Source organism: Pezoporus flaviventris, unplaced genomic scaffold (assembly GCF_033815535.1).
Source record: "Pezoporus flaviventris isolate CSIRO_AGI_PZ_B2104156 unplaced genomic scaffold, CSIRO_AGI_Pfla_v1 ptg000009l, whole genome shotgun sequence".
Classification (NCBI taxonomy): Eukaryota; Metazoa; Chordata; class Aves; order Psittaciformes; family Psittacidae; genus Pezoporus; species Pezoporus flaviventris.
The window spans coordinates 2,281,501-2,298,546 of NW_026892557.1; the positions used below are offsets into that span (position 1 = coordinate 2,281,501).

General features: G+C 43.3%; 1 protein-coding gene across 8 annotated transcripts in view; it reads left to right on the top strand.

The window, feature by feature from the left end:
- The window catches only part of RERE (arginine-glutamic acid dipeptide repeats), a 222,103-nt gene that overhangs the window by 79,697 nt on the left and 125,360 nt on the right, over positions 1-17,046 (top strand). For 7 of the 8 annotated variants that reach the window (XM_061450185.1, XM_061450187.1, XM_061450191.1 and 4 more), the window contains exon 3: positions 7,155-7,225. The exons of the other annotated variant lie outside the window; for it this stretch is intronic. In XM_061450185.1, coding sequence (XP_061306169.1) covers positions 7,155-7,225 — 71 coding nt within the window. The remainder of the gene's footprint in view (positions 1-7,154; positions 7,226-17,046) is intronic. 8 annotated transcript variants of the gene reach the window in all.

Consider the following 17,046-nt stretch of genomic DNA (forward strand, 5'->3'; position numbering starts at 1 on the left):
TTGTTTTCTGACAAGGAGCCAGCAGTGTTGCTTGAAATCTGCTCAGCAGGCAGTGACACTAAAAGATCAGACCAGCAATTTGTTTGTTGTCAGCCATATGGGGGGAAGAGAGGCAAGTGTACAGCTCCCTACCTGTCAGTGGGAATATTCTTCCAGTTAAAACCATGTGTTTGTCATTCCCAGTGCCTTCTTCCCTGTGTTTCTCCCTTGGTTACTAAACCATCACGCCAAGTGTGTCGCTGTTAGATACAGTTAAAGGTTTGTTTCCGTTATTGACCTTTGTTTCCAAGGGTTTGGTGGCTTTCCTGTAGTTGGAAACCAGGCAAATTCAGATTTCAACATCTAGAATTCACTGATAGTTGCAAATGCACAGACAAATATACCTTTCATTTGGAAGGTATTGCTTGGTTACTAATCATCTGTAACTGCTAATAATCGTGCTCCTTGTCATGTTTAACTATGGGAGGTGGTGGTGAAGGCTGGTGGCATCCAGCTACCTGAGCCGTAGAAATAAAGAGCTCTGCTGCTTGGGGTTCCCACTAGTTTTGGCTTGGGCAGAGGTGTTTGGAGAGAGCAGAATTGCCTCCTTGTGCTTCCCTGGTTGGCAGAGGGCACAAGGACGAGGAAACCTTTTAATTTTAGCCACGGGAATGGAGGACTGTAAATACCCTTAAATTCTGGGATGTAAATATCCTGTCATTATTTGCCTATCCCACAACTTGTATTCGGGATATACACATAAACGTGTAAGGAGTGTCTGTCTCTCTCTCTCTCAAGTCCTTATATATACGCCTCTGTCAGCTCTATAAATAACATTCTCTGTCTCTCAAGGAATTGGGGTCAATCTTAATAAACAGTTGGAGTTATTTTCCTCCTTTATTTTCTGTCTGGGATGGTTGTGGTGAAACAAACCTGGTTTTACAGGGCTTGCCTGGACTCTTCCTTTTACACCTTCCCAGCCCCGTCATACCAATCCCTACTGTGGTCTAAATGAACCTATAGATTCAGTGAGAGTGTTGGGATAGGTTCTGTCTATATGGAGTTAGAAGGGGTGGGTGTGAAGCAGGAGTGCACGTGTTTACTGCAGGGCTATTTACACCTGAAGGATGTTTTGTAGCACACTGATGAGATGGTTGAATACAGAGCACATGTAATTACTGATTACATGAGCCCGGTGATTCAGCTCTTGGTTGTGACTAAGGGTTGATGTATGTACCTACATTGTTAAGAATGGGGGGTTTTATGCATCTGGCATATTGCTTTTCACAACCTATAACACAGACTGTATAAAGGAAAGCAAAAGAAGGGGAAGAATGTGTAATGCAGTAAAACACTGGGCTGTCAAAGCTGGGAAGTGCATGTATATTGGAATTCCGGTTGCTCACAGCGACACTGAGAACTGAGCTTGTGACAACGGTGGGGGGTCGTAGGCAATTCCTTGACAATGGCTTTCAAGGAATATCTTCCCTGTGGAAGTACAGCACTATGCGGAGAGCCCGAGGCTTTGTTTCTTGGGTGATGCGTGAACGTAAAAGGATTGTAACTGTGAAGATGGTTACTCCATAAACTGCAGCGTTTAAGCTGATAAAGGTTCATGTGCTCGGAAAATTGAGGTGGTTGCATTATTTTTTTTTTCCTGCAGAAGATCTTTAAGGCCATTTATTGGAGCTTTAATTTTAAAAGCAGCTTTTAGTGTGGGAATATTAATGTAACCCTTCAGAAGTAGGGCACATCTGGTGAATATCACAAGCCCAAAGGCATAATGACTCTGTACCATGTGTCGTAGAAATGCTTCATCTCCAATGGGACGTTTTACACAAAATGGGAAAGTAAGCAAATGCACTTGCGGTTGGAGACAGGCGCTGAATCCTGCTGTGCAGGGAGCTCGGTTTCTGGGCTCTGTTTGCCCATTGTAGAGGCAAAGGTTATGGAAAGAGCCTTTATTTATGCTTACATATCTGTAGGTCAGTGTAGATAATCAGGCGTCTCATTTTCTGTCAGCGATACGGTTCTGTCTGTAAAGGGGGTCAGGAGCTTTGCTTAGCAAAACACATCCTTTAAGTTAAGTTTTCCTCTACGCAGATGATGGAGAAGCCAACAGGGAATGTAGCTGTTGGTGTAATAAGGGCTAGAAGAGGGGAAAATGGGAAGGGAAGGAGACTGAAGGCTTTGGAGGCAGGCTAAGGGAAGTACTTCTTAAAGGTTATCACTGCCTTGCAAGTTCAAGGCAAGAGGGAGAAGGGAAGTGGAGGAATAATGGTGATGCAGTGTGCATAGTGTCATTAACTGGTGCTTGTTTAAGGCAACGCCTCTTGCGAGACTGGATTTGAGTCAGATGGGGTTTGGAGAGAGGTTGTCCTAGGGCAGAGAAGAGCAAGCACTGTGGTGGTAGTAGTTGGTGAGGATCTGTTGGCCTTCTGGATTGTTCTGCTTTGTGGCTTGTCCGGGTTTCAGGGCAGGCATGGCTTGCCCTCGTGTTGCTGAAGGTCTGAAGCTGCAGCCAAGTCCACCGACTTACACACTTCAGAGAGGGTCACTTGCTTGACTTGGATGAGCAGGCATCAAGTGGAACAGCTTAACTGTGGGCCACGGAGTCATTCATTCCACGTAGTGAGATAAGTGATGTTTGGAGTAATGGGTAGGGATGAGCACGAGGGGAGAGGAGGGGCAGCCATGAGGCGAGAGGGGCAGTTGTGAGGGGAGAGCAGCGGGGCCATGAGGGTTGAGGGGAGAGCAGGGGTGGCTGTGATGGGTGACCATGAGGGGTGGCTGTGAGGGGTAGGGGTGGCAGCTCTACAGAGTAGGCCTCTATGGAGGTACATGGGGGGGGTACATGAGCGGTGACTCCGAGCGGAGATCGTGAGGGGCAGCCATGAGGGGAGATCAGTTTGCCCTTAGTGCCATGGTTTAGTGGTGGCCTTGGCAGGCACTTGACACCGAGCCGTTCGGTTGCGGATGTGTAAATTAGGAGCTCTATAAACAGGTTGGTTTTGTTGGGCTTTTTGAGTAGAAAGGATTGAATGTTAACCTTAGCAAAAAGGAATATCAGTATTGCAGGGAGAAATCGATGGCTGAAACACACCTGTATTGTGAATGCCTGTCTAAACTAACAGCTGTTTAACTGACCAGGACTTCTCTTCTGAAGGGAGAATGAGTTTGTGCTCGTTGTGGTTTAGGCTGACAAACAGCCTCAGGCTTCAGGCTTCTATTTCGTGTGAGACCATGTCACTCAGTTGCTATAAACCTGCTAAGCAGCAGAAAAAGTCAGAAGCAAGGGGACTTTCAAGGCTTGATTTGATGGGTCCTTGGGCAAGCTGCTCTGGTGGAGGTGTCCCTGCTCATGGCAGGGGTTGGAACTGGCTGAGCTTTAAGGTCCCTTCCAGTCCAACCCATTCTGTGTTCCATGAACTTGTTTGTGTGAGGAGTGTCTCTATTTAGTGATTCTTAAGTATTTTAGTTGTTTCTTTATGACAAATGCAGCCTCTTTTGTAGTTGTCCCAGGGAATAGGTGCTTGGACACAAGCAGCCTGAGCCATAGGGGTGAGAATTGATTGCACGTGTCAAGTCTACACAGAAGTTCTCTGCAGCCATATAGAGCTAAAAGCATTCCAGAAGGATGTGATTGGGGGGGGGGGGGGGAAGGTGTAATAGCACATTCCAGTGTGCTAAGGATATGGAGGGGCTGCTCCCATCCCTACCCATTCTATGGTACTGTATTTTTCATGGACGTAAGTCTCATCTATGCAAGTTGATTACATTAGGGAAATGAAACAGTTTTTGTTTGCTGGGGTCCACGTTGAAGCTGTTCTTGCAAATAATGGACTTGCATTTTGATTTTTCTGGTGGATGAGAGATTGCTCTTTATGGAGTCTTTTGAATGGCTAATGTGAGTGCACCCAGAAACGTTCTCCTGCCCCCATTTCTCCCCTTCCTAGCCTTCGCGACACAGCTTTGCACCTGGATTAACTTGTTTTCTTATCTGTATGGCCTCTGTTGCTTTGGAGACATCTTCACTGGGTGTCATCTTTGTTTTAAATCTCGGCAGGCAGCCAGCAGCGCCTCACTTAAGTGCAGTATACTGGTGAGTCAACATGTTTGCTTTATCTATAGTAGATGCCAGATTCTCTTGCCTTTGTGGCAGCCATTTCAGAGGGATGCTTAGCTCTTTATGCTGTGTGCTGTCTGATAACACTCTGAAAATGAGGCTTGCAGAATGGAGATATTAAGAATAAAAGCTTGGAAGTTGTGTTCTTTGCTGTATGTGAAATTTTGTAGCTTTTTATGCAATTTCCCAATGAATCCTGGAAAAAATTCCTGCAAAGAAGTGATGGAGCATTGTGAAAATGGATGATTCACCTGGGATCCTGAGCAGTTAGTTTGAGTGAGTCTGGATGGATGGATCAGCCAGGGAAATGTGGGATAACAAGTACAGGAGTACTTTGATATGGTTAAATTGCTATAGCTTCTGAATAAACTGGATTGAATCAGACTGCAACAGTGCAAAGAGGCAAAGAGGATGCCTTTGGTGTAAGGTAGCTGAGGTGATTGCATCCCAAGGGAGACTGAGTGTGGGATTTTCAGGGTTATGGATGAAAAGTGCTATATAAGCGTGAGTTACAAGGCAAATAGATATTGTTCTGGTGTTGATGGCTGATTTACAAGTATGACATTTCAAGCTTTTAAAATGTGCATATGTGAGTGTTGCAACAGCTGCTATATCCAGGCTAAGGAATACACAATTTGATATTGATACTTCGGAAAAGGATAGTCGTATTTGAACTAAATGGGCATTCTTCTTGGTTCTGCAGAGACACTGGAGGATGCTATATGAAACTGCTTATTGTTATTTTGTTACTAAGAAAGAAAACAAGATTTTAGTGCATTTTATATCCATGAAGCTTGTATTCCTCTTGAGACTCCTGGTGCAAGCCATTTGGTTCATCCTGTTATTGATAGTGGAAATGTGCAGCATAAAATCCTGGAATGGTTTGGGTTGGAAGGGCCCTGCTGTTAAGCACATTCCTTCTGTATGCTCAGAGGAGCTTTACTGATGAGAATTAAAGTTATGATTTTCTATTAATCCAGATTCTTATCCTGTGTCTGACTTGCGCTGTGAAATAAGCAATAGGCTTTCAGCTTAAAAAGAAAGCTGCTTCATCAAGCTCGTTTGACTTTATCAAGTGCTGTCTCAAAGTGATTAACAGTGCAATTTGTGGTAGATAGGGAACAGTGTGGTGAAGAAGCCCTCTTTACAAATAGTGTTGCAGGTAGAAATGTGACAGTTGGATTTAAAGGCTTTGCTTCAGATGGTTACTATGGCTCTGTGATGGACCACCAAGATAAACCCTCTGTGGGTACCAGGCAATGCATTTGGATGGATGCAAATGCTCTCATTGAAGTTGCATTCCAGCTGCTCTTCATCACTCAGCCCTCAGGTTGTACTTTAGGCATTGGATGGGAGATGCTCCTGAGCAGGTCATCTCTTGTGAACTTGTGCTTCACAAATTTAGTCTTTTAGTTCCAGCAATTGTCTAATCTATTCACAACCAGTAGGATTTGTACTAAACAGGTTTTTGTTGCGGTGCAGATGATCTGGTTTAAAAGCCCCTGATACTTGAGTTCTCACAGCCAGGTTCTGGTGACAGTTGAAATGATTGCTTTTAGCTATTTGCTGGCCTTTGTATCCTCTGGGGTTTTCAACCACGGTGCTTGTCATGTGAAGAGTTTCTTTCCTTCTTCAAAGCAGACTTTGTTCAGCCCAAGTCCGTGGGGACCTGCTTGACTCTGATACTTCTGTGCTCTGACCCGAACCACCTAACAACCAGCCTAGTCGAAATCATGAGTCAGTATAACTGAGAAACACCTGTGCCACATGGAAAACCAGACACAACCGTGTAATTCTGGCATATATTGTTCAAGTGCCAGACGCTGGAAATGCCTGGCCCTTTTCCAGCTTGGTTGATGGAGGTACCAAGACTCCTCCTGCTCTTCTGATAGTCCTAAAGTAGTGCTACTGAACAGCAGCTGAGTTTCTTTCTTTTCAGTTAATCTTTGAGTTCTTCTCAGTGGTGAGAGGATTCCTGAGTACAGGTTGGGTTTGAAATGCTTAATGAAGGGTTTCTTTTCTCTTTCAGGAGGAAGAGGTTTTATTGCTGTAAACAATGCCAGTGCTTCCTTAAGAAAGCTCTTTGTGCAACATAAGAACTAGAAAATGTCTTGAACAACCTGTAGATTTTCCAAGACGTGAAGCAGGGCATTAGCTGTGTTTTGAAATGTGTATTATACAACTCAGTCTTCAGAGTTTTTCTGCAGAAATCAAAGGAGAATGATTCATACAATAGCTGATGTGCTTTGTACCTGCTGTCTGCTGAATAGCAGTTACCTGTCAGAATATAAAAGGAGAACACAATGACTGTCCTTTATTTGTTTGGCTTTGCAAGGAGCATCTTTGCCTTCTAGCAATCTGTGTATGAATTTCTGATTTCTAAAGTCATTATCATTAATCAGGCTCTTCTTTCCCACCCTTGCTGTAATCTTATTCTGAGGCACTGCTTTTGTTGGGGTTAGTGCCAAGCCTGGTTTTCATACAGCAGACCTTATTTACCAGCAACCTGGCAGAGTCCAGTTGTCAAAAGCAAACGAATAATGACTCGGTTTCTGTCATGTCAAATGTAACTTGAGAAAGCCCAGTCTCTCCCTGATGTAATTGTGATTTAGTTCCCTGCATTTCATCTCTGCTTGGTTGTCTTGGTTTTCCTCACAGTTAGAGGAGAAAATATGTTGGTGCTCAGCTCTTCATAGCAAGCTAACCACAAAGGCTGTGATTAGTTTCCTGTCTGATGCTGATCTGGTTCATAGGTTGTGACCTGGTCATTGCTGTTAACTAGATGCAGAAGGGTCTTTATACGGGCTTCCTTTTGTTTTTCCAGCAAAATGTCTGTTCTAATGCAAGTCAATTTTGATGCAGTTAATTCCCTTATTTATCATCATAAACAGTTCCTATTTTTAGATCACACTCAGAATAAATTACATGGGATGCAAATGACTGGTGGTTCTTGCTAAGCTGAAGCTGTTTAAGTTAGCCTGGTTTGATGTTCTTTCTTGGAGGTACAGAAGTTAATTGCCATTATTTTACAATCTTGTTTCCTTTAAAGATTGCGTATATATTGAAAGCCGCCGGCCGAATACCCCGTATTTCATCTGCAGCATTCAAGACTTCAAACTGGTAAGGAAAACTTTCACATCTCCTTTTCCCCTGCCCCATTCTCCCGTGAGCTGGTGATATTTCTTAGTCTCTCTCTCTTCCTGTAGCTCCTGAGTAAATCTTTAGCTGGTGAAATAGTAGCTGTTTTGCTATTAAGACAGCGATCTGTCTTTGGTATAGACTTGGTTAACTGGGCTGTAGAGTCCAGATTGTGCTCGCTGTCATTTTAAGGTTTGGTAACCCACAGGAATATGAACTTCGAGTCTTTTTGGGAAATGGTGACTCAGGAAGTTAAGTTCTTCCTGGGAAGTTAAATTTGGTTCTGCCTTTACCTCTGGCTTTATATAGCACAGCTGTGTAAATGGAAGCATATGGGCTGAACTGTGGTGGCTGCTCCATCTCAGCTGATGGTGGGCTGACAGCTGGGGATGCAAAGAGAGCCTAGACCAGTATGGCAGGTTTGATGTGGGAAAATAGAACATTTAAGAATGCTTTAGCACTTTATCCTTTAAAAATGAGAAGCCAGGGTCTGGAGTTTTGCCTTCCCTGCAAGAACAAACAGTTGGAGTTGTGGTTTGCCCCTTTTTGTGTGTATTCGTACACTTCAAAGCTAAACATGTTCCTTCCCAGCGTGCTGGAGCTGCACAGAAACCCACTTGTTGCTGCTGCAGTGCAGAGCAGGAGGGCACCTTCCTCTGCTTGTCTGGGACGTCGTGGTGCTTCGGGTGGTGTGAGCAGGGTATTGGGACAGGGTAACTGTTCCTGCTGGTGATCTGGCTGTTGTTGCTTTGTGGAAGGACTGGATGTGTAATAAACTGTCCTTATCAGTGCATAATCTGTAGATACAGATCACCCGCTGTGTGTTGCTATCAGAATGCATCTTCCTTTTCCAAGCTTTTTTACTCCTTGCAAGTTTTTGTGGGACCACAGGGAAGGAGAAGGTATAGGCTTTCTTTCAATCCTGATGTCCGTGGTGGTGCTTGGCTCTTGTGAGCATGTGCGTCTCCCTTTCTGTCTGCTTTTAAGGGGTTGGATTTGTAGTTACCAGCCTCTAGCACTGGGTTAAGCCACAGTTGTGCTTTTTGCACGTTAGCAGGTGCTTTTGTGCCCGATTGGAATTACAGTGTGGTTCCAGTCACTCTGGGCAGTACCTTCCTGCTGAGTTGCATGAATTGCTCAGGATAGTAACAACAAAAGCTGAAGCTTCTGTTGTCAGTATTGGTCTTGTACAGGACATTAAGTCTGTTTGCAAAACTATGTGAGAAGTGCATTGCAGTGTGGTTTGGTACCTTTAGTTGAGTGGTTTCTCTTCTGTTTTCAACATGCAAAGGATATGACATGAGAGTTGCTGGCAGTTCTGCATGTTTTTTCACATGGAATTAGTGCCATGGCTTCATGTTTACTTTTGCCTGCTCCGAGTTCTTTAATTTCTTTGGGTTTATTTTCTTACTGACATCATGCATAAAAAAAGAACTTGTAAAAATGGCAAAGCCAAACCCCCCTTCGATGCCAATGATAGCAGCAAAATGAATCTTCAGCGTGTTTGTCGCTGTTGGGGGAAAGGGAAGATGTACAGTGGAAGGGACACTGATTCCTCGTCTGGTGCAAGGTGCCAACAGGAAAACAGTCTTGTTTTGCCTTCAGCTAAATATGTCAAGTGAAGCAGGAAAGTTTAAGTCAACAGCTTTGAAATGTCGCCTACTAATTAAGTACATTATCACATTGGTTGTCATAAAGTAGAAGGTTTTGGCTGAGGGTGTGACTCTTACCCTATAGTTCCTGTTGTAGGTGCAGTTCAGGCACACTGTTTATCAGTAGAACACCATAACAGTCGATGGTGGTGTTCCACTGATAAAAACAAAATGCGTTTAAGAAAAAGACTAAAAAAACCCCAAGGAAAAATAGAGGAGGGAGTTAAAAATGACAAAGCAGATGGTTCATTCTTGAAATAAACTGAGATTTAATTTGCTTTATGCAGGAAGATCTGAAATCATAATTAGATGTGATTGTTTATTGCAGAACTAGAAAAGGGTTCTATCAAGTCTGGCGGTTTCTTCTAGGTTAGTGTTCAAACTTCCTTCATTTGGCAGATGAATGACAGGAGGCAAAGAAGATAGAAGCAAATACTGAAGCAGAGTGGTGTAACCCCTATAGATGCGCTTACTCCTTTTACTCAAGTTGTATTAGAAACAGCATCATTGTGGTTAGAACCGTTTTGTCTGCTTCGCTTTCGCAAATACCAATGTGGAAAATGGGGCGACATTACTTATAGCCCAACGAAGTCATGCTACTCCAGAAGCAGATGTTACAAATGATTTCAGAGCAGCTTTGTATTCTCTTGTCTGGACCAGCTGGCTCTCGAGTCAGAAGATGCAATGGTGCGTTAAGGCTTGTCGTGTGGGAAGAAGTGAAGCAATTTGATGAGTCCAGCTTAACTGTGTTAGAAACTGTCATGGGTAACATTTATTCTCCCTTGTCTTTTCCACTTCTGTGGTGCTGGATTCCTTCAAGCTTTCTGGGATTCATATAAATAACTTTGTGGAATTGAGAAGTAAAATATGATGTGTTGTGGCTTGCCCTTATTTTTGGTGGCTTTTGGTACACAAGGACATCCACTAGGGTTTGGAGATGATGAAACAAGCTATCTGTTAGTCATATATATGGATGTTTATCAACTTGTCTTTCTCCTATAATTGTGAATACAATTGGTAACTTCCATTTGTTGGGGAGCTAACAGGTTTTGGTTTGTCTCACTTAATCACGTGTAGAATATTCTTAGTGAGAAAGCAACGAGGAATAATTCGTCCTGCTTTAAAGCCTTACTTATGGCTTGCAAGCATGAAGGTTGCAGCAGGATTGCTTGCAGGTATGTGAACTTTGAATGGCTTTTGTAAGGTCTGCCTTCTTGTTGTTTAAACTGATGTTGTTAGAACTTGGGTCCTAACAGTTTACTGCGCAGTTCTGTTCTGAGTTCAGGTTTGTCGTATGCTTTTGAAGGCTTAAGACCAGGTCTGGGAAAGTCTCTTACGTTGAGTGATTCCTGAAGGGTCGCTTGCAGGCATCCTGAGCCTTTGCACCTTCCATTGGATTCCATTGAGGAAGAGGGGGCACTCAGCAGCCAGGGGAGCAAAGTCAGGAGCGTCCTGATAATCTTGTGACCAAGTTGCTTGTCTTTAAACGTGACTTGTACAAATAGGATGGTGATGTAAATATGAATGGAAGATACTTCAGTAACTTGTGGCCCCCTCAAGCTCCTTGGTGTTACTGCGCAGGGTTATCTTATGGCTTTAGAATTACTGCTGAGCTGAGACTCATTTTAATGAATTTTTAGGAAAGCACACTCAATTTCTGTCCCTGTTGTTCAAAATGATGTGTGCTACGGAAAGCACCACGGGGAGAAATGGTTGTCTTTAAGGAAGTTCTCATTTGTGTCTTTTTTAGTGGAAGATGCCACAGCAAGTACAAGTTCATTTGCTTTTACTTTGCCTTGCCACAGAATGACAACTGGTGTGAAAAATGCCTTTTAAAGAGATACAGTTTCTTTCTGGTCTAATGGGTCTCTTAAAACCCAAGGAAATTCAGCGCTTGTTCAGGGCCCAAGCAAAAGGCTGGCAATCAGGAGGCAGCAACAGTGAGTAATTCTAAGGAGCAGCGTGTTGGATCTCTTCTGTTGTTCTCATCTGGCTGAACTTCGCTTGAAAAAGGCAGGTGGATGGGATGCAGGAGCTGGGGGGAAGGAAAACTCACTCACATGTTTCAGCTGCTGGCTGCATGCAGAGATGTGAGGGGTTCAAAAGCCAGTTGCCCGCCCTAGGAGCCTTTTGGGTTCGAAAGTTGGTAAGAATCGGGATGGATGAGGGAAGGGATAACAGGGAAAACACACGAGTATTTTTCCTCTCTTTTCAATGAATGAGAAGTGCCGTTTATCCATTGCACCAGATGCCTCCTTAAAGCACTTTACAGTGTTCTGGCTTTAACAGGTCATAGTTTCAGCATTTGCTTCTGAGCTATCCTGTCTTAGCACAAGCAAGAACTTTGCTGCACGTTTTTGTTGTCCCTGCCCACAGCAAGAGGGGACATGTATTTCTTTTAACCTCTTTTTAGTGCTAATTCATTTTGCACTGGATTAATACTATCCTCTTTCAGGATTCAAGACCAGATTATCCTTAAGGACTTGGATTAGAAATGAAGCAATGCCTAAATCTGGGTTTGGTTTATTGCCTCATATGTTTTTATTGGTTATTAGGTCTTTCTCTTCCATTGGGGGTATCCAATATTAGCTCCGAATTACCATGTAGTATGTGCTCTCCTTCCTTCCAAGCAGGAGCACATGAGGGCAGCTGAACAAGAGGTTGGGTTTAAGTGGTCTTCTGTAAATCTGGATTATGATTGGCTTTAGAGCAACTTCTCTAACCTTGTTTTGTTCCTTGGGAAGCATTTCTTTACCCGTTTATTTTAAGCCTGTGTTATCCATCTGACACTGTCAGTTCCTTTAAAAATCCTGGGTTTTAAAATAAGAATCAGCAAAATGTAATTGGGAAGCTGGAATATGTGGATAAAGCTTGTGAAAGGATATGGTAACGTGGCTTTAATACTTCATTGACACAACTTGTCTGTTGAAGAACTGTAAGGAGGAAAATGGTGTTTTGTAGACTAGGGATTTTTTCCCCTACTACAATCTTGCAGTTTGGGGTTTAAGTCACATTGGCAAGTCAATAAAATGGAAGCAGTTTATACTTGTTTAAAATACCTGTCCTACATAAGTGTTTGTGGTAAAGTTTTTCTTTGAATATTAAGGTTGTTTCCCACCAAGGGATGTCTCCTGCATGTGAGTCTGCTGCTTTTCACCTAGTTCTACAGTGGTACCACTGTTTTCTAGCAGTGCAGTTGTTTCAACTGCAGCAGACTGCTCTCATAGAAACAAATCTGGTCCTCAGAAAGCTACGGAAGCATTCTTCTGTTCACTTTAATTTGGCAAGAGACAACAATCACAAAACTCTACAGACAAAGTATTTCTTGAGTATGCTTTGGTGCTACAGATACATTGACCACAGCAGAATAATGATGACTGGGTCATTTTAGTTGGTGGTGAAGAGGAAGTGGGGAGGGGTTGAATTATCTGCGGACCTCAAGTTTTGAGCTATAATAGATCTGAAATAAGGAGCTGGGAATCAAATGTTGCTTCCCACCCTCCCCAGAATTGCAGCTCTTCGCTCATTTCATGTTGTCCTTCAGAAGTGAGCCTCGCCTCAGTTATTTACCCTGTCATTGCAGTCTCCGTAGTGAAGTCTGAGCTCTGCTAAAGAACAAATCAAACCTGGCCAAAATCATTTTGATCTCCTTGTTTAGCAGTTTCTTGAGGAAATAGCTGAGGATCTGCTCAGTCAGTTCTGTTTCTCTTTCATACACCAGTGCTTTTTGCTGCTTCATTCCACCCAGCCCCTTATCCCCTCAAAGAAAACAAGTTCTTTTCTCATTATTAATTGACGAATGCCATGCTTTGAATAGGGAAATTCTCACTGAATTCCTTTTTGGATCAGACCATTTGAAGAAACAGTTTGAGATTCTCATCAGGTGGAGGGTAGAGCTTCATAGCTATCATTTTTTATTCAATAGTAGCATTTCAAGGTTGTCTATTGTACTTTAAACCGTGACAGACTCAGTGCATTATAACCATTGAAGTTTATCTCTTCGTTAATGGTTAACAAGTCCTAAAATTCAGTCCTTTCTATTCATCTTAATCAAAATGTTGATTGTGATTGCATCTGAATGATGAAGATACATGATTAAACCTTAGCCAACTGACTTGTATGGTAAAATCCCATCGATATGTGGCAGTTCAGTTAATACACTGCACAGTGGTCACTGAGATGGCTTTGGGTGCTCCTCTGTGTAGGACCCCACTGAACTGGAAGGAAGCTTGTGTCAGCACTGCAGGCTGGAACGCAAGGAGGTGTGCTATATAGTGGTAGCTAATAGTGTGTAATGAGTGTGAAATGTTCAGGCAGACTGCAGGGCTGTTACAGAGGGATATATAGGTAAGGCTAACTAGCTTGAATAATTAACCAGCTGTGTTCAATGGACCTACCAGAGAGGCACGGCAAGGTGTTTCAAAGGATGTAATCTGTTTGGTCTGTAAACCTCTGCTGTTCTAAAGCCAAGGCTCACCCTGCTGCCTGCTCGGCCCAGGTGGCTTTCTGTGGAACACTTGGTGTTATGGACAGGCCCTATTTATTCCTGGCCAAGCACCCCCCTCAGTGAAGGTGTGTTAATGACAGTATGAACTTACCCATGACACGGCATTAGGTAACCGTTTTATAACGCAGATACACCCCCCCCACTTACATAAACTAAACTGGCTTTAGGGAGAGCCCTGTGACATGGTGAGTGACAAATCCAATAGGAATATTCTTTTAAGTCGCTAGAATTGAAGCATGCACTCCTCTCTGTGCAGAGGAGCATGGACGTGGACACGTACCAAGCTCTTGATCTGTCTAGTGATGCGAGCAGCTTCCTCAAGAGGGGGAAAGCAGCAGCTTTAGTGGGTTGTGAGCAAAAAGAAGCCTGCAGTGCTGGTTACAAGGTTATTTTAACCCAATAAAAACCTTCCTCCTCACCTTAAATAAGCAGCTGTTGGTTTCAATATGTGATGCAACAGTAGTAATTGCATTTCAAATGTGAATGTTAATTATGCAATGCATGTAAACCCCTGCGTATCCTGCTTTGATTACTTGTCTCAATTTAAATATCAAAAGTAGTGAAGAGCCACAGCTATTGGAAATGTGCTTATCTGCATGCAGAGATCAGGAGTAAAATAAGATTACGGAATATTAGTGTTTTGGGAGAAAGAAACAAAGCACAATGCAGGATTTGCCTAAGTTTTAACTTCCCCCCCCCCCAGTAGGAGCATACTGATTTGAGCACGTAGCTAGTCACAGCACATTACACTTAGGAGTGTATTGAGTAAAAAGTCCTGATTAATTTACTGAAACTGAGGCAATTCCAGTCTAACTTTGAAATTGAAAGGGGGGGGAAGACCCAAAATGAATGAAAAAGTAGGATTATATTCCAAGAAGTTTATATGTTTTTTTTTTTCTCTGTGATAACAGAGGTGAATGAGAAGTTAAGGAAATGAGAACAAAGCCAAAGGGTGATGACTGACAGCTGAAAGAAACCACATAGCTGCTGGTAATAACAGGGTATCTCTGACCATGATACAGGCTAATTTATACAAACACAATGCATCTTGCAAACCTGCCCCCCTGATCCTGTCATTTAAACCTTTCCTGGTATGAATTTCTAGTGGCTGAGAACCAGTGCTCGCTTCCTTTTTCAGGTTTGTGTTGTTTTCCAGAGAGACAGAACCCTAGCAGCAAATGGGTTTCGGCAGCTGAGTTATCATGTTTTGATTTAATTTGATGTCACATTTAAAATGCTAATGGGCTACACTTTGATTCTGAGCATCAGAGAGAAACTTTAAACCAGCAAAAGGGGTGGATTTGCCATGCAAAAGCAAACATTATTAATGGTGCTGCAGTTGCCCTTTGTGCCTGTGTGTTTACTTGATTGAAGCATCTTGACTGTGGTGCTTTCTCCTTGAAGCCTGATTTGAATGGAGTATGCAGCTGGATTGCCCCAGGGCCTTGTAACAATTTATAGGCTGGATGGAAAGGCAGAAGTGCATAAAAAGACAGTTGTGAAATGCCGCGAGTGCCCTGTAATAGAAAAATCTGTGTATGATGACCTTGTCTGTGCGGGCCTGTGGGATCACTTCACGGGGATCCAAAGGATGATAACATGGAAAATATTGCAGCTCACCTGGAATAAAGAGGAGAAATGGAAAGAAACCTGGTTTGTCTCGGTTATGCAGGGTATGCTTTTCCTCCCCGTCGCGTTCTCCCTGCCTATGGCCTTGCATTTCAGCAAACCTCTTAAAATTACATCTGTTATCCCCTGCGCTTTTCCAGGAGCCAGTGTTTTTGAATGCAAATACCTGGGTGAGGTTTCTTGTAGCCACCGGCATTTATGTATTTAAAAGCCTCTTTCTGTTTGTAGATGAATGGATGCTCTGTTCCTGAACTGTTGCTGAATTAATTCGTGGCTAATTTTTCCTGGCCAGTTAGGAGGCAGCATGACCTTTCCTTTTTGGGGTGGAAAAAGTGCTGATTAATACAGGTCCTTGCTTCTCCAGATTCATCCCCCCTTGTGCAGCCAAGTAAAGGCTGAAAGATTCTTTCTACTCCAGGCCTTTGCTAGAACCACTGTCCCGGGCTTGCTCCAATCCTGCCTTTGGCGTAGCTGGATTTGCTGTTAAGGTATGGAGCAGACTTGCTAATAAGAGAAAGACAGATGAGACATCTGAAGGAGCACTGAATTATTTAAGCTAAAAAATTTAGTCTGCAAATGAGATTGGCTTTTACATCTAATGTGGAGCAGATGGAAACGCTGCTGTGATTACAGTGGGGCATGTGTGGGGCAGGAGATTAGTATGAAAATGTGGGTGTAGGGGCCTTTGAATGAAGGAGCAAGGAATGATGAAGAATCGGAGGTGACAGTTTAAGGATTGCATGGCAGGAGCTGTGCAGTGATTAAATTCACTGATGCTGTCATTGAGCCGTAAGGTTGGAGATAACATTCTCTCCCTGTGCTGAAAACAAGAATCAATACAAACTGCTTGACAGGGGCTAAATTATTAAATAGAGCCTTCCTTACAATGTTTCATTATCTGGGATTTACCTCAGCTGGTGATTTGTTAGCAGTGCAGGGAGATTTGCTGGGCATTTTGTATTAAAATCGTTCCAGATGCATATGAATCCATTCCGATAATTCCCTTCCTTTTCCAGTGCTTCTCCATAGGGTTTTATGGAGTTGTCACTTTTGCCCAGATGACCCTTTGGATTCTCACGCAGACATTAAGCTGTGCTACGCAGAAGGGTTGGGTCTTGTCACCTCCCTGTAAAAAACCCCACCTCTTTGCATGAACAGCCTGTTCTGCAAGCGCTGGGGTGATTTGTGTGCTTTTGGCGCGTTAAATTAGCGAGGTATTTGAAACGCCTTTCAGGACCTGAAGAAAGAGAAATGCTGCTGCTGTGATTTATGGGCATTGGAGTCTCACTGAGCTCGGCTGAAAAATAGAGCAGCATTCCTTTTATTTTGCTGTATATCTTCTGAAGGCAGGAGCAGAAACCATCCATTCCGGAGCAGCTAAGCCAGCACACCTTGCAGTCCCAAAGTGCACGGGGCTGTGCAGAAGATGCTGCGTTCAGACCTGGTTGTTGCTTTCTCGAGTAAAGAACATTTAGCACTTCGGTGGGGGTTTGGGTAGCTTTGGTGGTGTAATGCACCAGTGCAGCTAAATTTATTCAGAGCTACAGTGCTGTATCGCAACTGCAGTGATGCCTTTTGGAAAGGGAGCGAACGTTCATATTTGGGGTTTAAAACAGATGGCGGCCTTGTTAACTTCCAGCTGTTTAATCCTGATTCTTAAGACTATGTGGATGTATTTTTTAGGGCTCAACTCCAGCTCTTCCTCCATTCCCCTCCATACGGCCTAGATCCTGAGGATGGAAATCCTGACCTTACAACTTAGGGGTTACAGCTGGGGAAGAGAAACCCTAAAAAACCCCATAACCAGGCAAAAAGTGTGAATAATTCTGGGGGTTTTGTTCTGGTTTTGTTCTCCCCCCCCCCTTCCCCTTTTTAATGCAATTCCCCTGTTTGTTTTCACACCACTTGGCATTCAGAAGGCCAGCAATTGGAATTTTCATTGCTGGCTCCTTGCCACGTGGAAGAAGAAAGCCTGTCTGGAGGCTATAGAGGATTCACCCCGACAAAGGCTCTGT